Below are 20,785 nucleotides of genomic sequence, written 5' to 3'. Positions count from 1 at the left end.
TGTCCATTTTTTGAATATGTAAAGAGCGTTTCTAAATAGAAAATGCTGCCTTTTGTCTCTTAATCTCTTCAGTAGGAAAATGATTCCATTTCTGAATGGCTATAAGCTAACCTGTAGTGAAGATGACAATTCTCAAAAGGTGAGAACTATGCAGTCCATCATTTGCAAATCTTCTCTATTAATTTTTCCTAGCAGAATGACAGCAAAAAAATGAAGGGGCTCAGTTTTCCTATGTAACAAATATGCACTAATGTGAACATTTAGAGGAAGGATGGATCATAAATTTAGCAAATGCATAAATAAAAAAGAAAGAGTACAGTACATAGAAAATAAGCCTTCCGAAACGTGGCAAGGCAGTTGATGCAGGGGGGAAACAGAACAGCCTTAGACAGCCCTGTATGAAGGAATTGCTCAATTCTGACATGCTCGGCATAACAAAAAATATTTGCTGCTAAGAGAACTTGTTCCAAAGAATAGAAAGACATTTCACCTGTGCTTCTCTACCACATGTGTTGTGAAGGCAGTAGCAGAGTCCAGACTTCCCTTGACTGTTATCTATTGTGTCTACCTTAAGGTTTCCTACCTTAAAAGCTTCTGTTCATGATCATGATACAACACACTGTGTTTATACACATTGACAGTCCCTACATCTTAACCAAGGACATTTTCTCAATACATGTCAGATTCCTTCAACAACAAAAATCTAAATCCTTCTCCATTGTTTTCCTTGGATCTCTGTGCCCTCCATTCCCCCCCCCCAATGTATTTTCATTTAGACCACAAGCCTATGGTCAGTTTTCGAAGTTATTTGTATTATCTTTTTCCTGATTAAATAATTATTAATTTAAGCAAATGTATTGCACGTTTTGGTAGCATAGTTGTGAACATGCACAGTATGATTAGTAGTAAAATAATGTATCTTGCTGTAGTCTACAGTCCAGTGGCGTAGCATGGGTTGTCAGCACCCGGGGCAAGGCAAGTAATTTGCACCCCCTAACCCGTGGATTTGTGCCCCCTAACCCTAACCCCCAGATGTTCCGCCCGGTGCGGCCGGCCCCCCCTGCACCCCCCACGCTACGCCACTGCTACAGTCTCTCGTTTCCTCACATGGTACCACCAGCTCCTTGAGAGATCAGGCACTAGAAAGGATGGGAGGGGATTCTACCTGAATTTACACTGCTATACAGAAGAAAGAATATAATCAGAATATGTTAAGAGTTCAAAGATCAAGTTCAGTTTAAGTAGAAGATATGCATTAAGAAAGTCATACTAGTTTACTAGCAATATTATCCTATACTTGGCAGACAAAACATTCAATTACAGTGCAATTACATGCCCATGCCTGCCTATTGTATTTCTGTAGCCTTTCAGAGAGAAATATCAATTGAAAGAAACCCCACTAGATATTAGGGCATTCCCAGAGCTATGCAGAATGTACATGTCCTCCCCAAACTTAGTTTGCCCAAAAGGACAATGATACAATTTAATATTCTAATAATTTTAAACTATGCTGGCATTTACAAAATGAATGATACATTTTATAGAATAATTTAAGGCAAGTAAAGTATTGGCTATCACAAAGTTTTTGTGAACTAGTAATAACAGAAAAGGTCACTTAAAAGTTGCAGCCTACATATTCAAATGTATCTTTTGTATTTTTGCATCTTTTTAATCAGCACTGGAGTGCTTACCTACAGTGACATTTTCATAGAGATGCAAACATTATTAAATGTTTTGGAAAAACTAAAGCCACTTACATGTACCCTTCAAGAACAAAGAAGCAGGGGAAAGAATCAATCACGTTCATCACAGCAAAAGCTATACTGTTTTACCTTGACTTCAAATAGCAGCACAAAGCTGGTGAGAGGTTCACTATTGATACCCAAGGTTATCTAAAATCATTTAAATGGAGAACATATTTAAAGCAAGCAATGTTTGTGATACAGCTTCTAACAAAGGGTAACAGGTATGTTAGCCCATAAGAAGAAAAAGAAGCAAAATCCCTATGATTTATTAGGACAAACAAAATGTCACAAAATATACAAGCTTTTGAGTTCTCCAACAGCCTAGGTATTAAAAAAGAGAAGAAAAACAAAGATTGTTTGTTGTCAAGCCATCCATGTCTGCATCTGCTCCCTCCTCCCACATTCTTAAGACTCTTGTATTTTATCCATCTGGCCTGTTGAAGAGTTCTGGAGTAACTGCAAGCTTGCACCCTACTTCATGACATTTTGGTTGGCCTAATTAGCCAATGGGGTTTCTAGCAAGCCCTTATTTATCATTTATGGTGAGGCTCCATGTTTAGAGGTGGTTAACGTGAGTACAGGGACGCGGGTGGCGCTATGGGTAAAACCTCAGCGCCTAGGACTTGCTGATCACATGGTCGGTGGTTCGAATCCCCGCGGCGGGGTGCGTGCCCGTCGTTCGGTCCCAACGCCTGCCAACCTAGCAGTTCGAAAGCACCCCCGGGTGCAAGTAGATAAATAGGGACCGCTTACCAGCGGGAAGGTAAATGGCGTTCCGTGTGCTGCGCTGGCTCGCCAGATGCAGCTTGTCACGCTGGCCACGTGACCCGGAAGTGTCTGCAGACAGCGCTGGCCCCCGGCCTCTAGAGTGAGATGAGCGCACAGCCCTAGAGTCTGGCAAGACTGGCCCGTACGGGCAGGGGTACCTTTACCTTTAACGTTAGTACAAGTTAAGGGCAGATTTGTGGAGTGTCTACCCATCTGTATCACAAATATAAGGAAAATATTGCTACCGTTCAATTAAAATATGAGAGAGATTCAGTTTTGGCTGTGAAAGAAATCAAAGTAAGATATATCCTGTTAAACACTGCAATGAACAACACACCAGGCCAAGCAGTAAATGTTTTTTCTAAAAACGTTTACACTTACACAGAGATTCCTTGCAAAGAATACAACCTAGCTCAACTGGATGGTTTGCTGGATTTCAGAAGTTTGCACAGGAAGGCCCCAAGCTTAAAAGCTTTTCAAAATAGTGCCTTAAGATCACTCACAACTCACAAAGTGTTTTGAACAATAGCATAAAAGGCCTGCGAAATCAGACCAACGGTCCTCCTAGTCCAGCAATGTACACCTTAACTCTGATGGTAAGAAGACCACAAGAAAAAAATAATCTGTGTTCATAAATGAGGCTCAAAAACAAGCAAGTGAAAGCTTTGCACATAAGCCCTACCACCACAACCATTGAATGAACACACACACACAAACAGCACACCGATAGGTGAGCACAAAGGCACCCTTCCCACACAGAAAAGCCACTTTTCAATAATGCAATCCCATGGCACTGGGGAGTTTTTGTGCCATGTGTGTATTTATTAAACAACCATGTGGGTGGATCCAACTGCAGGGGTCTTACTTCCTCAGGTGGTGAATACATCAAATGAAAAATGCTTTTTAAACGCTAGGATTTTGTATGCATTCATGTGCTTACACACATTTTCTCCATAAAACTCATAAAAGCGCTGCAAATGTAAGGCAGCATATGTTTATTTCCATCACACAGACAGGGAGTATGGTAGAACTGGAAGAAGCATAATTGCCACTCACCGATTGTATTTTGTTTTTGTTTTTTTAATAATGCAGCTAACTGTGGACATGTGCTGCTGGCCAATGAGACTGGTATAAAGTTCTCTAAATTCTTTGCTTGACGAAGGAACAGTTACTAGAATAAACTGTTTATATAAGTATTAAAAGATTACTTTGTGAAACAGAACTTGCTATAGTGAAAGCTTTTAATCAGTAAAGACTTTGGCCAAGATGCTGAGAAGGTCAATATTCAGAATACAGAGATCTATAACCGTAATCCCACTTCATACCCTCAGCTCTGACACATTGACTTAGGGATGGCATCAAAATTCTGCTGACTATAGTGTTGAGTCAGGAAGACATCACATCTGCACAATTCATTTAAAAACCTTTCTCTGCCAAGGTACTAACTTTTGAGAAACTGCAACCATAGTTTACTACCATTTTAAGGCAAGGAGCAAAACTTATTCACACATGAACATATATATTTAGAAGAATTTAGATCATTCTTCTATCATCTATCATTGTTTGTCATCTAAAAACTCTAAAACAAGAGTTTACTATTTAACAGATTATAATCTCCACAAAATTCTTATTAAGATTAGGTCCATCAATACTTCCAACAGGAATGGTAAAGCTCAATCATGCTCAACTAAATCAAGCTTCATGGTAAAAAGCTGCCACTATGCACAATGTTAAGAAAAGTGTTTTAAACAGTTTTGAAAAGGAAAGTATTTAATTGAAGGGGGAAGATTCCAGAGTCTAGAAATTTTCTTTTAAAGGCTAAAGCATAATAGCATTCAGTTGAGTTTTACCACACACTTAGAGACATGACCTAAACTCAAAAACATTTACCTGCAACTCAACTATTCCAATTCACATTTGTTACTCCAACACAACTGAAAGCTGATTGGCTTTCAGTATAGATTAAGGTCTGTGGAAAGACTTCCAAGTTGTTGTAGCTGAAGCAAACATCAAAATGAACACAAGACAAAAAGATGAATACTTACTGTATATGTAACAGCTGCCACCATTCCAATAAGGGTCAAAGAACTTATAGAGAAGGATAGGGCCGCCAAACCATCTGTAAGACAAAAGGGAAATGCTTTGCTGAAATTCACATTAAGGAACATTTGTTTCCATTTGTTTTCCTTTTTTAAAAAAAAATATTTATTAAGGTTTTACACAACAAAACAAACATCACAATCAGGAAAAAACAACAAAAAAGACGATCAAAAACAGCACAATCTAACAATGAAAAAAAAGAAGTAGTAATCAAACAAAAAACGAAAAACAGAGAAAAAATTATTTCTTATTTACTATCTTTGTAACCCTCTTTCCTGACTTCCTCACATCTCCCTTTTCTGTGTTCCCCTTTACACAATCAAATTCAGCAATTCCCTACCCTCTTTCCAATCTTATTCAATATTATACATTTCAACGTATTATGCCTTTAGTTTCCTATACTTTTAAAACCACTTATCACATGTTTTTTATAACTTAATCCTTTATATCATTTGTTTAATCTCGACATAATAATACTCTGGTCTTACCCCTTTTTTTCTTCAAAGCATTTTTACATATTTCTTTTTACCATGTCACTGATGTCCTATTTTCTTTATAACCAACCTCATTTTAACATTCAAACATTTTACAATGCTTTTGGAGATATTCTTTGAACTTCTTCCAGTCCTCTTCCACCGACTCTTCTCCCAGGTCTCGGATTCTGCCAGTCATTTCTGCCAGTTCCATATAGTCTATCACTTGCATCTGCCATTCTTCCAGAGTGGGCAAATCTTGTGTCTTCCAATACTTTGCGATGAGTATTCTTGCTGCGGTTGTTGCATACATAAAGAATGTTCTATCTTTCTTTGGCACCAATTGGCCGACAATGCCCAGAAGGAAGGCCTCTGGTTTCTTAGGAAAGGTATGTTTAAATACCTTTTTTAGTTCATTATAGATCATTTCCCAGAAAGCCTTGACCTTTGGGCATGTCCACCAAAGGTGAAAGAATGTTCCCTCAGTTTCTTTACATTTCCAACATTTGTTATCAGGCAGGTGATAAATTTTTGCAAGCTTGACTGGGGTCATGTACCACCTATAGATCATTTTCATAATATTTTCTCTTAAGGCATTACATGCCGTAAACTTCATATCGGTGGTCCACAACTTTTCCCAGTCAGCAAACATAATGTTATGACCAATGTCCTGTGCCCATTTAATCATAGCTGATTTAACTGTTTCATCCTGAGTATTCCATTTTAACAGCAAGTTGTACATTCTCGAAAGTATCTTAGTTTTAGGTTCTAGCAATTCTGTTTCTAATTTCGATTTTTCCACCTGGAAGCCTATTTTTTTATCCAAGTTAAAGGCCTCTCTAATTTGATGATAATGTAACCAATCTCGCACTTTATCTTTTAGTTTCTCAAAACTCTGCAATCTCAATGTGTCTCGGTCTTGTTCTAATATCTCCCAATATTTCGGCCACTTGGCCTCCATATTGAGTTTTTTCAGAGCCTTAGCCTCCATAGGTGATAGCCACCTTGGTGTCTTGTTTTCCAATAGGTCTTTATATCTTGTCCAGACATTAAACACAGCTTTCCTGACAATATGGTTTTTGAATGCTCTATTAGCTTTTACCTTGTCGTACCACAAATATGCATGCCACCCAAAAGCATTATTGAACCCTTCCAAGTCCAAAATGTCAGTGTTCTCAAGAAGTAGCCAATCTTTCAACCAGCAGAATGCTGCTGATTCATAGTACAACTTCATGTCTGGCAGGGCAAACCCCCCTCTTTCTTTAGCGTCAGTCAATATTTTAAATTTTATTCTGGGCTTTTTGCCCTGCCAGACAAATTTAGAAATATCTCTTTGCCACCTCTTGAAACAATCCATCTTGTCCACAATCTGTAAAGTTTGAAACAAAAGCAGCATTTTTGGCAATACATTCATCTTTATAGCAGCAATCCGACCCAACATGGAAAGCTTCAATTTTGACCAAATTTCTAGATCTTTCTTAATTTCTATCCAACATTTCTCATAATTATCTTTAAATAAATTCAAATTTTTAGCCGTCATGTTAATCCCTAGGTATTTCACTTTCTTAACCACAGTTAAGTCTGTCTCCTTCTGAAACCTTTCTTTTTCCATTGTTGTCAAATTTTTCTCTAAAACCTTGGTTTTTTGCTTGTTCAGTTTAAATCCTGCCACATGACCAAATTCTTGAATCAATTCTAACACCCTTTTCGTACTAGATTCTGGCTCCTGTAATGTCAAAACCAAATCATCTGCAAAAGCCTTAAGTTTATATTGTTTAGCTCCGACCTTAATTCCCTGGATCAGCCGGTCCCTGCTGACCATGTTCAAAAGCACCTCCAGGACCGAAATAAATAGCAATGGAGAGATAGGGCAGCCCTGTCGTGTTCCTTTTTCTATTCTAATCTCTTCTGACACCACATTGTTAACTATCAATTTAGCTTTTTGTTCTGAATAAATTGCTTCTATGTCATTTTCAAACCCCCGTCCCACTCCCATTCCCTTAAGATTTTTCTTCATAAAATTCCAAGAAATATTGTCAAATGCCTTCTCCGCATCGATGAAAACTAAAACTGCTTTTGTATTAATATTCGTTTGCAATAACTCCAAAATGTCAATAATGTTCCTTGTATTATCAGAGAGATGTCTGCCTGGAAGAAAGCCTGCCTGATCTTTATGTATCACTTCATTTAGAACTCTTTTTAGTCTATTAGCTAAAATATCTGCAAAGATTTTGTAGTCCACGTTTAAAAGGGATATGGGACGGTAGTTCTTGAGTTGTGTCTTTTCAAATTCAGATTTTGGTATTAATGTGATGAAAGCTTCTTTCCACGACTCCGGCGCCTTCTTTCCCTCCAGAATCTCATTGCACACCTCCTTTAATGGTTGAATTAAATAGTCTTTCAAAGTCTTATAGTACTTGGAGGTTAATCCGTCCGGTCCTGGAGACTTGCCTAGTTGCATGCTTTGAATGGCACCTTCAATCTCCGGTTCTGTTATTTTGTAGTTCAATATTGTCTTATTTTCTTGAGATATTTTTTGTGGTCCATTAGTTCTTAAGAATTGGTCTATCTCAGTCTCGTTCTGTGGCCCCTGGGTATAGATTTGTTTGAAGTATCTCTGGAAGCACTTTCTAATCTCCACAGGATTCTGAATGTTTTTTCCTTCAACCTCAAGATTTGTAACCGTGTTCAGCTTCTGTCTTTTTTTCAACTGCCACGCTAGCAGTTTCCCACATTTATTTGCTGATTCAAAAGTCTTTGGTCTCATTTGTTTAATTTTCCACTCAATTTCCTGGTTTATCAGTTTCAAATATTGTACTTGGTATAATTTAATTTCTCTCAGAATCTCCTGTGACTTTGGTTTCAATCTTAATTTTTTCTCTCCTTTTATTTTCTCCAGAATTTTGTCTTTTTTCTCATTTTGGGTTCTCTTTTTTATAGCATTCTGTTGTATCAGAAACCCCGTCATGACCGCTTTACTTGCATCCCAGATTACTCTTTTTTCAACTGTAGTTTTCAGATTCACTTCAAAATAGTCTCTCAAAGTCTTTTGGGCCTTCTTAACAATCTCTTGGTCTCTTAATAAGGTGTCATTCATCTTCCATCTGAAGGAACCAGTTAATGTTAGTTTCATTTCCATCTTCACGGCGTTATGGTCGGAGCAAGTTTTGGGGCAGACTTCCACCTTTCTAGTCTTTGGTGCCAGTCCTCTAGTTATCCATATTTGGTCAATTCTAGTCCAGGTCATTTTGGCTTCAGAGAAGAAAGTCCCTTCTCTCCCTAAGGGATTTTTTGTTCTCCAAATGTCAATCAAATCCATATTGTCAGTTAGGTCAAAAAAAGTTTTAGGTAGTCTGCCATCTTTTGTTATGTTTTGTCTTTGTGCTTTATCCATGTTTGTAGATACCACCCCATTCATATCGCCCATCATAATAATGTTGTTGTAGTCCATGTAATCCAGCAGTGTCTCATGCAACTTCTTGTAAAATTCTGACTTCCCCTCAACCATTTGTTTTCCTTTTTTCCACTGTGTGTGTCATCTCTAAAGGTAAAGGACCCCTGACAGTTGAGTTCAGTTGCGAACAACTCTAGGATTGTGGGACTCATCTCGTTTTACTGGCCAAGGGAGCCGACGTTTGTCCACAGACAGTTTTTCCGGGTCATGTGGCCAGCATGACTAAGCCGCTTCTGGCGAAACCAGAGCAGCGCACGGAAACGCCGTTTACCTTCCCGCCGGAGCGGTACCTATTTATCTACTTGCACTTTGACGTGCTTTCAAACTGCTAGGTTGGCAGGAGCAGGGACCGAGCAACAGGAGCTCACCCCATCGCGGGGATTTGAGCGGCCGACCTTCCGATCGGCAAGCCCTAGGCTCTGTGGTTTACACCACAGCACCACCCACATTCCTAGGAAACAGCATAAACAAATATAGAAACATATGCACAGATCAAAAAGAAAATTTCAGCTGCAAGGTTATTCTAGACACAGGACTTACAAGATCAATGTCAGCAGTTGTTTCTGGCTGCAGGTATTCCCTGCATCTAGCCTTTCTGGGGTCATGAATGTGGTCCATGTGGGCACAGTGAAAAAGTGGCCAATGGGGATAGTGCCCAGGACACTCACAACATTCCAAACATGTAACTCCTAGGAGCAACACTATAACTTAAAAGATTCTTAAAGATGAATGGAGTAGTCCAATGAAAACTGTCTTATTTGGAGTAAGGATATACAAAATTATTCACTTCTTAGGTCTCTAACTTACGGCTGCTTCCAAGCTCTTCAAACAAAAGTTTCACTTTCTCCCATTCCGTTGTATTTTTTTGGTTGGGAATATTCAGTGGAACAAAGGCTCTAACAAGGAGGAAAAAATAAAAATGTTATCCTCTGATAAAATACACTACATCAAGACTACAAATAGTCTTTCAATACTAGGATGGTGACAGGGCTCATCCATGTTACCATGGAAATTTTTACAGCCTTCTGCACTACATTTCGGTGTTCCTAACAAAAAAGGTTTGAAAATATTGACTCTATATTGACTTCACAATATCTGGTGACCAAAGCAGAGGTTTCTGGAAAGCCAGTCAAATGCAGAGAGAGTGAACATTTCAGAACATCAACTATTTATTGAAACTGAGCTTTGCTACAGCTTGTGACAAATACAAAGAGATATTCAACTAAGGCTTACTAAGAGGAAACCTTCTGAAATCATTAATTTAAGTTACTTGTGCCCACTAATTTCAGTGAGTGAGAACGGCCAACATTGGCTATCAACTAAAAACACTTAAAAAGACTATGAAGACCAAACCCTGCCCAATACCCCCCCTCCCAAGCTTTGAAGGCATTCCTAAATTAAATACAGAAAACAATCTGCAAAGCTAAAATGAGGGAATTTTATGTCAAAGAAGGATGCACACATCTGCGTGGCACTGAAAGCAAGCATTTTAGCTGACAAACAACAGCTGCGCCACCAACACCTACAGACTTTACAATAATGAGCTGCTACTGCTAGCGAGGGAGCCTAACTTTGTCACAGCACACTTCAATCTAAGTGGCAGTACAGGGATGAGGAGAGTTTAACTATTTTAACAATATTGGAAAAGTAGCTGATGCAGCACAATGGACACTGTTACTGGAGTTCTTGAGAATACCTAGTGCACTAGAGGAATTACTGCATCCAGTGATAACCAGCAGCATCAGTAGCAGTCCCTTGAAACACTGACTGATTGGATGCTCATGATCTTGGCTCATTAAAACGAAATATGAGCCTTTTGACCAGCATGCAGCCTCGTCGCAAAAGCAAGAAAACAAACCAGGAGGTCTTCCCTTAACCAAAGCTTTCCATGTCAACTGAACCGGGGGGGGGGGGGGGGACACCAGCTTCAGAACAAGACAGGAACTTAAACCATTGGAGGTAGCTTAATATCCAAAGCCAGGCAGGACTCAAATTATTCTAAGATCCCTACTGTCAAGGGTGATGATTAAAAATCATTAAGATTAGTAAATGGAGGAGAGAGAAAAGAAAAACCCTGCTCACCATTCTCTTTATGATGAGAGTACATTTCCTTTTCCATGACAGCATGAAAAGCCGTCTCGCCTCCAAGCTCAGGAGGGGGGGCAGAACCTCGTCCATGCCATGACATTAAGCATGAGGTTGGTAAGCGGCAGACTACCTGCTGAACTTTGAAATAGGCAGCACCAACTTACTGCTGCACTTCGGAGGTGCTTTAAACATCTCAAAAGTTCAGTGTGAACAGATTCATCCCACTAAGGGAGGAGCAAGGTCTGGAAAGCAGAGATTTTGGCTGGCTACCAAGACCAAACAACCTTGGTAAATTCCTGAGCAAGACATGGTATTTTAGATACTGCTTGTATTGGAAGGGGAGAAATAGACACACAAACACATGGACGGACTATGCATTAAAAGGGTTTAAAAGTTTTGTAAGAGGGATCAAGTGCAAGTTCATAGCTGAGGGAGAAGCAGCAGAGAGCACATATAAGAAACAAGACAGAGCAGGAGACATAGATTAGGGAAGAAATAAGAGGCAATATTATCAAGAGCTTTAAAATGAGAATTGTTTAAATATAGATTTATGGGGGCTGATATATGAGAGACAGGCGGTGGTCATTTCAGCAAGCTTGAAAACTACAACATCTTGTGGTATTAGAATGCAGAAACATATACACTTACCCAATTAGCAGTAGAGCAGAACAAACCAGAAGAAATCCTAGAGTATACTTGACTGCAATTTTAACCTGCTGTAAAATTAGAACAAAAAGTAAGAATATGTAGAAACTAACAATATCTTCAAGCTAATTCTGCCTACTGCATCTGTCTGGATGTCCCACAAAACAGATTTTTTGAAAATTTATATTGAAAATTAAATTTTTTCTCAAGGATCTTGATTTATTCCTGTATATCAATAAATTAAAGTTAATTATGAACTTTATAAGCTCTGCAATTCAAGGACAGGATTTAACTAATGAGTCCCACCAGCTTCTGCTTGCACACCAGGGTTTTCCTCTCCTCCTCCCACCCACTCCCCCAAACTGGCTCTGGAGGGGTTGGGAGAATCCCTGGAACAGCACAGGGGGGGCGGGGGGGAGAGTTGTTTCATCTGGAATACCAAAATGTTTTACTGACAGAACAATAAGAAAAGTATGACTTTGAATCTCCAATATGCATTAGGCATACTGTTTCATGCAGCAAGCACATCAAATGGTACCAATCTTCTGCTGCCACTATTTCAGCACAGTTTCTTTAAAAATGGGCAAGATATCTGCACTGCAGATATCTACTACATAACAATGGATAATGAAGAAAGAAAGCTCATTACTGGAAGAGCCTTCTGGATATTTTCCATTAAAATGAAAATGCAAGTTTCCACAGTATTCAGGTTCTCATCTATAAAAGAGGATTATATTTTACTTCCAGCTGTTAATTCCTGTTTTCTTGCTTAAGACAATACATAGTTTCTTTAAACTAAAGTCTCTCTGTCCCCACCATTTAAATAGGGATGTTTTGGTCCCATTTCCTTTTTGGCGCCACAAAGGCACTGTTGTCAAAGTCAAAGAGGAGAAAAACACAATATTATTTAATGCAATAAATTATTCTCACCCTTTAAACTGATAAAATACATTCACATGTAGCTTCTAGAGAAGCACACAAAAACATCACTCTGTGGTGGCCAAAACTGCTTTCTGTAGAAATAATTTTTGAAAGCACTTTATCAATGAAAAATTTACTGCATTAATTACTATTGTGCCTCAAAAGTTACGATTGCCAAGCATTTTATAGAAGTACTGTGGTTACTGCTGCGTCTATTCACAAACAGACTTCACGAGCATTTATATATGCACAAGTCAATCTCCCTTCACTGACTGTGTTTAGACATAATACTAAACCATTGTTAAACATAATGTAAGAAGTGTCTTGTTGGGTCAGACCAAAGATGTATCTAGTTCAGCAATCTGTTCTCACAATAACCAACCAGATGCCTGTGGGTAGTCCACAAACAGGACCTGAGTGCAATAGCACTCTCCTTCTTGCGCTCCCTAGCAACCTATTACAAGGTGTTGAGATGGTGACCATCTCAACACCTTGAAATAGCAAATGCCACGCAGCTTCATTTTCCAATACTGCACAGGAGAGAAACAGCAGGTCTAAGCAACCAATCTAAAACTATCTGCTGTGCAGTTGTACTTCCTTTTGCCTGTACTGAATTTTCGGATATTAAAATTCACTGTATTTTGAACCAGCTAGAGTTCACATACCCTCTTCCTCTGGCATGGCTGCAAGGAGATTAGAAACGTTCTCTTTCATTTTAGTTTAGCGTGTCACTTAAATTCTAAGCTGTGCTTAATCTTAACAATGGTCAGCTGAAAACAACCAACTTCATACACTATGTGTTAAGGGTTTACAATGGGAGTTCTCAAAAAAGCCAGCACATTTCTTAGCTCAGGATCTACCTGGTGAGCCTCTAAGTAGGTTAACTGACAGATTAAGTCAATACAATTCCCAGTACTGGCTTCAAGCACCAGCAGTGTATTTTACTTTTAACACTGGACAGCATTTAATAAGATTTTTTTTTTCAGCTGGCAGTAGAATAAACCAGAATTCACTAGATGTCCAAGTCAAGCAATCAGAAGTCCTGTAAACATCTTACTGAGCATGTGTTGCCATCATCTTCATCCTTCTCCTCGTAGTAGAAGTAGACAAAGGGGATCCATAAGAACACACAAAATAATATGATGGAATAGAGTGCTAGAAGTGAAAGGATGGAAAAATAATCATTCTCCCCAAAAATGATGTTAAAAGAACATGTTAACACACTTCAAACTCTCATTTACTACTACAATATTGGTCTACTGAGGCAATACACTATATATTATATTGCAAGTTATATGAAACTCCAAGGACAAAGTACTGAAAGAAAATCTTAGAGCCGATTGCCATCTTTGCGACATCAACAAAATTAAACATCTGCCATTTAGCAGGGCTGAGCCTGTTATGTTCAACACAACTATGGTTACTGAAAAAGCTTCCTAACTCAAGTAAGCCTATGAAACTAGCGTTCACAGCTTGAGGTATATGCCACATGTGAATGTATGCTTTACATATTATATGTGCTTCATCTCATGTGCTTTATTGTGCTCTGTTGTCTATGCTTGATTGCTAAAACTTCTTTGCTTGTTTTTTTGGCTGTAGCCTGGTTGACCAATTAAAATTTGCTGATGATTGACAAAAGCATGTGACTGATCTTATCAATAGTATATATATATATATATATATATATATATATATATATATATATATATTGTTGGTGCCTCAGTTGCTTTCCAGGCTCACGTGGGCAAGAGGTAGCAACCCCTGTTCTGATGAGCTTAGTCTGAATTTAAATGGAGAGGTAAAGGGTTGGGAAACGGTGGGAAAGAGTCAAGAGTAACAAGCAAACACTGACAAACTTGGGTCAATCCCATTTTCAAGTGTTTTAGGTCACAATAGCTATGGGCAGGAAGCCTTTATCATTTGTTCTCAGACCAAAATCATATTTTATATCTTCCCTTACTGTGTCACTATTTTGTACAAAAATTGCCAGAACTAAAAATTCAGGAATAGTAGAAAATAATTATTTACTGCAGAAAACAGCTCTTTACTACAACTGTCAGTACTAAACAGAAAGAGCCCTATAACTAGTACTTACTGCCACAGTCCTTTTATGCTATCACCAAGAAACAAGAATGGTGAATTTACTCCAGAAAATGATATGTACAAATCACACAGTCAAAAGGGATCTCTTCCTTACGTTTTCTTATTGAAAAATTGCAAGTTACACAAACAAGACTTCAGTCCAATCTTCGGCAAGTATAAAATTTTGTCGCAGTATGTTTTTTAAAGATAAACATTGGTGAGCAAACAAGAAATCCCAATATGTTGTGGCTCATACATGGAAGAAAACATGCTTTTCTCTGCAGTCATTTTGGCTCACCTCTACTAAAATCTCTCCCCAAAATACGCATCAAAATCACATTATCAAAGATCCTTCAGTGCCCATGTGACTACCAGTGTCATCTTCTATTCTCAAAGCATCCCATCCTTCTACTTTTATTTCCAGGCAAATACATCCATCTTTCAGCTAGAGGAATGACAACATACTTCCTAATATCCTATCATAGCCTACAGGCTGCAAAATGGCTTGCCAACACTTTCTTGATCTATTAACACACCCACAGGCAACCTCAGACTAAAACTGAATCAAGAAAGATCGAACAACTGACCAGTATGCAGTCTTTAATAAAAAGTCCTGCAGACTCATCTAAACATCAAAACGTTTTATTTAAAGATTACAGAGGAAAGCTGTCCACAAAAGTGGTCAGGCTACAGTGTCCAAATATTTTTTTTTTTGTGATATTCTGAGTATTTTTTTCTACCTTGGGTGGGGAGAGAGATTTGCTTTCAGCTTTATCTATGATGGGAACTATTCGGTTTGATTTACATTTAGTACCATTTATACCTTTGTACATTTTGGTAGCCATTTTGTGAAGTCATGGTTCCGCTCATACAGAATGCCTGGGTACCTGGTGCCTACCTCATTAATCTGACACATTTAGAATCGCTTTCTATTTACACTTAAATCATTAGCTCCATCTGGAGGTTGGTCTGTGCAACAGCATCAAGCCTACAGACTACAAAATATTTCCCTCAAGATGGGGACACTTAACTTTATTATCTAAAATAAAAGTGTGTGTGATAATGCTTCTAGAGTAGGAAATATATGGCTTTCTTGAAGCAGCTTCAAGTACTCACTAGAAACTTAGTTTTATTTCCCTTACTTGTATTCCATTATTTCAATAGCTTAAGAGCCTCAAGAGTCAGCACTTTAGAGTCTCAAATGAATAGGCTTACCACAAGAGTTTCACATTACCAGTGAATAAAGGTGGGTGAGTACTTTACATTTCTAGCCTATTAGCTTTATGCTAGATACATTAAGTATTAGGCTGGAAAATTAGGAAGGTTGTTTTCTGCTGCTCCAGAGAAGCGGACACGGAGCAATGGTTCCAAACTACAAGAAAGAAGATTCCACCTAAACATTAGGAAGAACTTTCTGACAGTAAGAGCTGTTTGACAGTGGAATTTGCTGCCAAGGAGTGTGGTGGAGTCTCCTTCTTTGGAGGTCTTTAAGCAGAGGCTTGACAACGATATGTCAGCAACCATATGTCAGGAGTGCTCTGATGGTGTTTCCTGCTTGGCAGGGGGTTGGACTCGATGGCCCTTGTGGTCTCTTCCAACTCTATGATTCTATGATTCCTACTAATCCACAGGTCACTCTTCTGTCTGGAGACATGCAACACATTATCTGAACAGCTATAGCTCTGACAGATCATGCAGCACACACAAGCCATTTCCCAGGTATACTAGCTTTAGCAGTGAAAATATTTTCAAGTTTAGAGAAAATGGCTTTGCTAAGAATGGCAAAAGACTACGGTTCTGAATTTATCCTGCTAGGAGGGGGAATCTAGAATGGAAAGAAGATTACCTCTGTTGGGGAAATCAATCAATCGATTGATTGATTGATTATATTAGACTTGCATACCACCCTTCATCATAAGATCTCGGGGTGGTTTACAAGATAAAAATATAAGGTAAAAGCATAAATAAATAGTTAAAACAAAAACAACAACACAGTAAGAAAGGGAGCCTCTTAACTTCCATCTGAAGAATGTTATGTTTAATCTTATTGCATCATTTACTCCTGTAAGTAAAAAACTGTTGTGCCGTGTTATGTTTAAGCTGAAAGGTGAATAGAATTTAGGTAAGACATCCTTTTCCAACAATAACCAGCTTCTGACATGTAATGAATTCATAGTGCAGCAGTATAATATTTTTTCTTCATGCTCAGGAAGGGAACCACAGTTCTTTCATCATGCTCCCATAAAGAAACCCCATCAAAGTCATATTATGCAAACTGGAACATGTCCTTCGTTGAAGAATTCTCCCCTTACAGTGGGATGTCATTTCCTTAACTAGAAAGGGGTATTTTTAATAAATAAATACTTCTCCTAGCAGGGGACCAAAATGCAGACATCTGCAAAGCAAGGCCAAGATTAAATCAAGGATGCTGATATCCAGAAGCAACTCTACTAAACTATTTGGCAGCATATGAGCAAACATCCTGCTGAGCACATGTTAGAATGAAATAACAATGTTTGAAAATATTTTTCTACATTCTATAATTTAACATGCCATCAGCTTTTTCTGAACTTTAGCAAAAGTAACACAAAATAATATCTCATTGCAAGCTACTACTTGGGAGGTTAATATGCCATTTCAGAAACCTTAACCAAATGACTTTAAGACTGCTATCTAAGGAAAGAGATAATTTGAATACTGCACATCAAAGATAGTCGATGTGGTGCCCTCCATATTAATGGACTACAAGTTCCATCACCCCTGACCACTGGCTATGCTGGCTTGGATTGCTGGGAGCCAGGAGCCCAACAACATCTAGAGAGCACCACTATGGCAACCTCTGTTGTAACTTTTCTGCCTTTCCTAAATAATACCATATGGCAGCCTAATGCACTACAATTCTGAAACTAAGAGGAGAGGGAAGACACGAGTGGCAGAATGATATATATAAAGAACCAAGTTCAATATCTGTCATTTTCAGCTAAAGATCTCAGGAAGCAAGGCCGCTCAAGATCTTTGAATGAGATACTGGAAGTCTTGAAGAAAGTCAGTGTTTAACGTTCTAAATTTTATGAACAACTGATCTGATTAAGGGACCAATCAGAACTCCCAATGCATGTTTCTAGAAGGGGGTTAGGAGGCCAACAGAAATACATACATACATAATTTTAATTGTATGCTGCATTTCCATAGTTAAAACCATATTCAAGGTGGCTTACAACACGAAAAAAACCCTTAATTACAAACATAACAAAATAGAAGACCTTCAGAGAACAAAAGAACTCCTGTTCACAGGATAGCCAGAAAAAAATAATGTGAAGTAGCAGAACATAGCAAAAACCACAATTTAAAATTAAAAACTAGTATACACATGAAATATGCCACAAAACTACATGATCTGAACATAAAGAGTGTTATTTTATAATACTTACTGTAATATGCATATAATACTGTGTCTTCAATTTGCCTTGTAACATTTGGATCTGCCCAAGCCTGGAAATGTTGATAGAAGAAGAAAAACAACAATATTACATTAAATAGCAATTTGTATAAGCTGTATACAATAACTACTTTCAAATATCAACTTCTGCTACATTGCATACATGTAGATGGGCGACTGAACTTCAAAGAATCACCTCAACAAATGAAATTAAGACCCTTCATTCTACTTTTCCTCTCCTCTGAAGAGTTGCGCTACAGAGATGACAGCTGAACGTGGTGTATCTTACTGAAGAAGAACCATTCAGTACAAACACAATTACTTTTCAGCCATAGTAGTTGTGATCTTGCATACCCAAAACAATTAAATAACTTGTTACAAAATATCTTTATTTCCTTTTAAGGCTCAGTCAGAAACCCATAGACATTTACAATGTAAAGCAATATGGCTTGCAGTTCCCAGATAAGTTCCAACATAATGCATGCATAAATATATTTATAACTAGTTGCACGGACCTCTTCAACTTTCAAATAATCTATCTCGTAATGAATCAAATGTTGCTACATTAGCAACATGTAACTGAACGACTGCAAGGAATCATAAAACCCACTGACAAATACCCCTTCCTCTTGGTTCATGTGGGAACCAATGACACTGCAAGCAATAGCCTCCAGAAAATCAAAAGAGACTATGAGGCTCTGGGCAGGAAATTGAAGCAATTAAATGCACAAATTGTCATCTCATCTGTCCTCCCAGTTGAACGACGTGGCCCAGGTAGAGAGGGAAAAATAGTGGAAGTGAACAGCTGGCTTCGCAAATGGTGTAAACAGGAACGGTTTGGATTCTTAGATCACGGGCTGCAGTTTCTTGAAGATGGACTTCTGGCAAGCGATGGGCTGCACCTCACAACGGTTGGGAGGAATGTTTTTGCCAAAAATCTCAGAAACCTCATCAGGAGGGCTTTAAACTGACTAATGTGGGGGAGGGAGACAGTGCTCCTGAAGGCAGGAGTCTATCAATTGATGAAGATGATCATCCAAATGTCATAGACCGGATGGAGCAAACAGCACGCAGACCTAGTGGTGGGAGGAAAAAATCCTTAAATAAGAGACATGGGGGAATGATTAATGGACTTCAATGTCTGTACACTAATGCGCAAAGCATGGGAAATAAACAAGATGAGCTTGAGCTCTTGGTACAGCAAACTAAATATGACATAATAGGCATCACTGAAACCTGGTGGGATAACTCCCACGACTGGAATGTAATAATGGAGGGATACAATCTATTTCAGAGAAACAGACCAGACAAGAAAGGAGGAGGAGTGGCGTTATATGTCAGGGATGTGTATACCTGTGAAGAGATCCAAGATTTAGAACCTCAAAGCCAAAGTGAGAGCATTTGGGTCAAAATTAAGGGAGAGAAGTATAACAGGGATCTCATTGTGGGAGTTTACTACAGATCCCCAAGCCAAACGGAGGACATAGATGATGCCTTCCTGGAACAGATAGCCAAGCATGCAAAAGGAAGGGAGATAGTAGTAATGGGGGACTTCAATTACCCGGATATTTGCTGGATGTCAAACTCAGCCAAGAGCATAAGGTCAAACAAATTCCTCACTGGCCTTGCAGACAACTTCATTGTCCAGAAAGTGGGAGAAGCAACAAGAGGAACAGCCATTTTAGATCTGGTCCTAACCAATGTTGATGACCTGGTTAGTGGGGTAGAAGTGGAAGGATCATTAGGCGCGAGTGATCATGCTCTTCTGAAGTTCTGGTCTTCTGCTCCGGAAAGGAGCAGCCAAGCATACTAGGACTCAATTTCTTGACTTTAAGAAAGCCGACTTCATAAAACTTAGGGAAGTGCTGGGTGAGATCCCATGGACAGTAATACTAAAAGGAAAGGGAGTTCATGATGGCTGGGAGTTTGTTAAGAGGGAGATAGTAAAAGCACAACTTCAGGCAATACCAATGAGACGGAAACATGGAAGGTGCCTAAAGAAGCCAGGGTGGCTATCTAAAGAACTTTTAACTGAGTTAAGATTAAAAAAGGATGTGTACAAAAAATGGAAAAGGGGGCAAACCACCAAAGAGGAATTCAAACAAATAGCCAGCACGTGTAGACACAAAGTCAGAAAAGCTAAAGCACAGAATGAACTCAGGCTTGCTAGAGAGGTTAAAAGCAACAAAAAAGGCTTTTATGGGTATGTTCGTAGCAAAAGGAAGAACAAAGAAACAGTGGGGTCACTCAGAGGAGAAGATGGTGAAATGCAAACAGGGGACACAGAAAGGGCTGAACTCCTCAATGCCTTCTTTGCCTCAGTCTTCTCCGATAAAGAAAACAATGCCCGACCTGAAGAATTTGGAGCAAATGATTCAGCAGAGGAAACACAGCCCAGAATAACTAAGGAGATAGTACAAGAATACTTGGCTAGTTTAGATGTATTCAAGTCTCCAGGGCCAGATGAACTGCATCCAAGAGTATTAAAAGAACTGGCAGATGTGATCTCAGAACCACTGGCAGTCATCTTTGAGAATTCCTGGAGAACAGGCGAAGTCCCGGCAGACTGGAGGAGGGCAAATGTTGTCCCTATTTTCAAAAAGGGGGAAAGAGAGGACCCAAATAATTACCGCCCAGTCAGTCTGACATCAATACCAGGAAAGATTCTGGAGCAGATCATTAAGCAAACAGTCTGTGAGCACCTAGAAAGGAATGCTGTGATCACCAATAGTCAGCATGGATTTCTGAAAAATAAGTCATGTCAGACTAACCTGATCTCGTTTTTTGACAGAATTACAAGCCTGGTAGATGAAGGGAACGCAGTGGATGTAGCCTACCTTGATTTCAGCAAGGCATTTGACAAGGTGCCCCATGATATTCTTGTAAAGAAACTGGTAAAATGCGGACTTGACTATGCTACCACTCAGTGGATTTGTAACTGGCTGACTGACCGAACCTAAAGGGTGCTCATCAATGGTTCCTCTTCATCCTGGAGAAGAGTGACTAGTGGGGTGCCACAGGGTTCTGTCTTGGGCCCGGTCTTATTCAACATCTTTATCAACGACTTGGA

General features: G+C 39.0%; 1 protein-coding gene across 1 annotated transcript in view; it reads right to left on the bottom strand.

The window, feature by feature from the left end:
* The window catches only part of LMBRD1 (LMBR1 domain containing 1), a 50,415-nt gene that overhangs the window by 24,299 nt on the left and 5,331 nt on the right, over positions 1–20,785 (bottom strand). The window contains exons 3-7 of the mRNA XM_079970487.1: positions 17,708–17,768; positions 13,252–13,349; positions 11,277–11,344; positions 9,348–9,436; positions 4,559–4,632 (exon numbers count right to left, since the gene is read on the bottom strand). Coding sequence (XP_079826613.1) covers positions 4,559–4,632; positions 9,348–9,436; positions 11,277–11,344; positions 13,252–13,349; positions 17,708–17,768 — 390 coding nt within the window. The remainder of the gene's footprint in view (positions 1–4,558; positions 4,633–9,347; positions 9,437–11,276; positions 11,345–13,251; positions 13,350–17,707; positions 17,769–20,785) is intronic.

Source organism: Podarcis cretensis (assembly GCF_951804945.1).
Source record: "Podarcis cretensis genome assembly, chromosome: 3".
NCBI lineage: Eukaryota > Metazoa > Chordata > Lepidosauria > Squamata > Lacertidae > Podarcis > Podarcis cretensis.
Note: the sequence above shows the minus strand (reverse complement) of the source record. Positions and strands in the feature narration are given on the sequence as shown.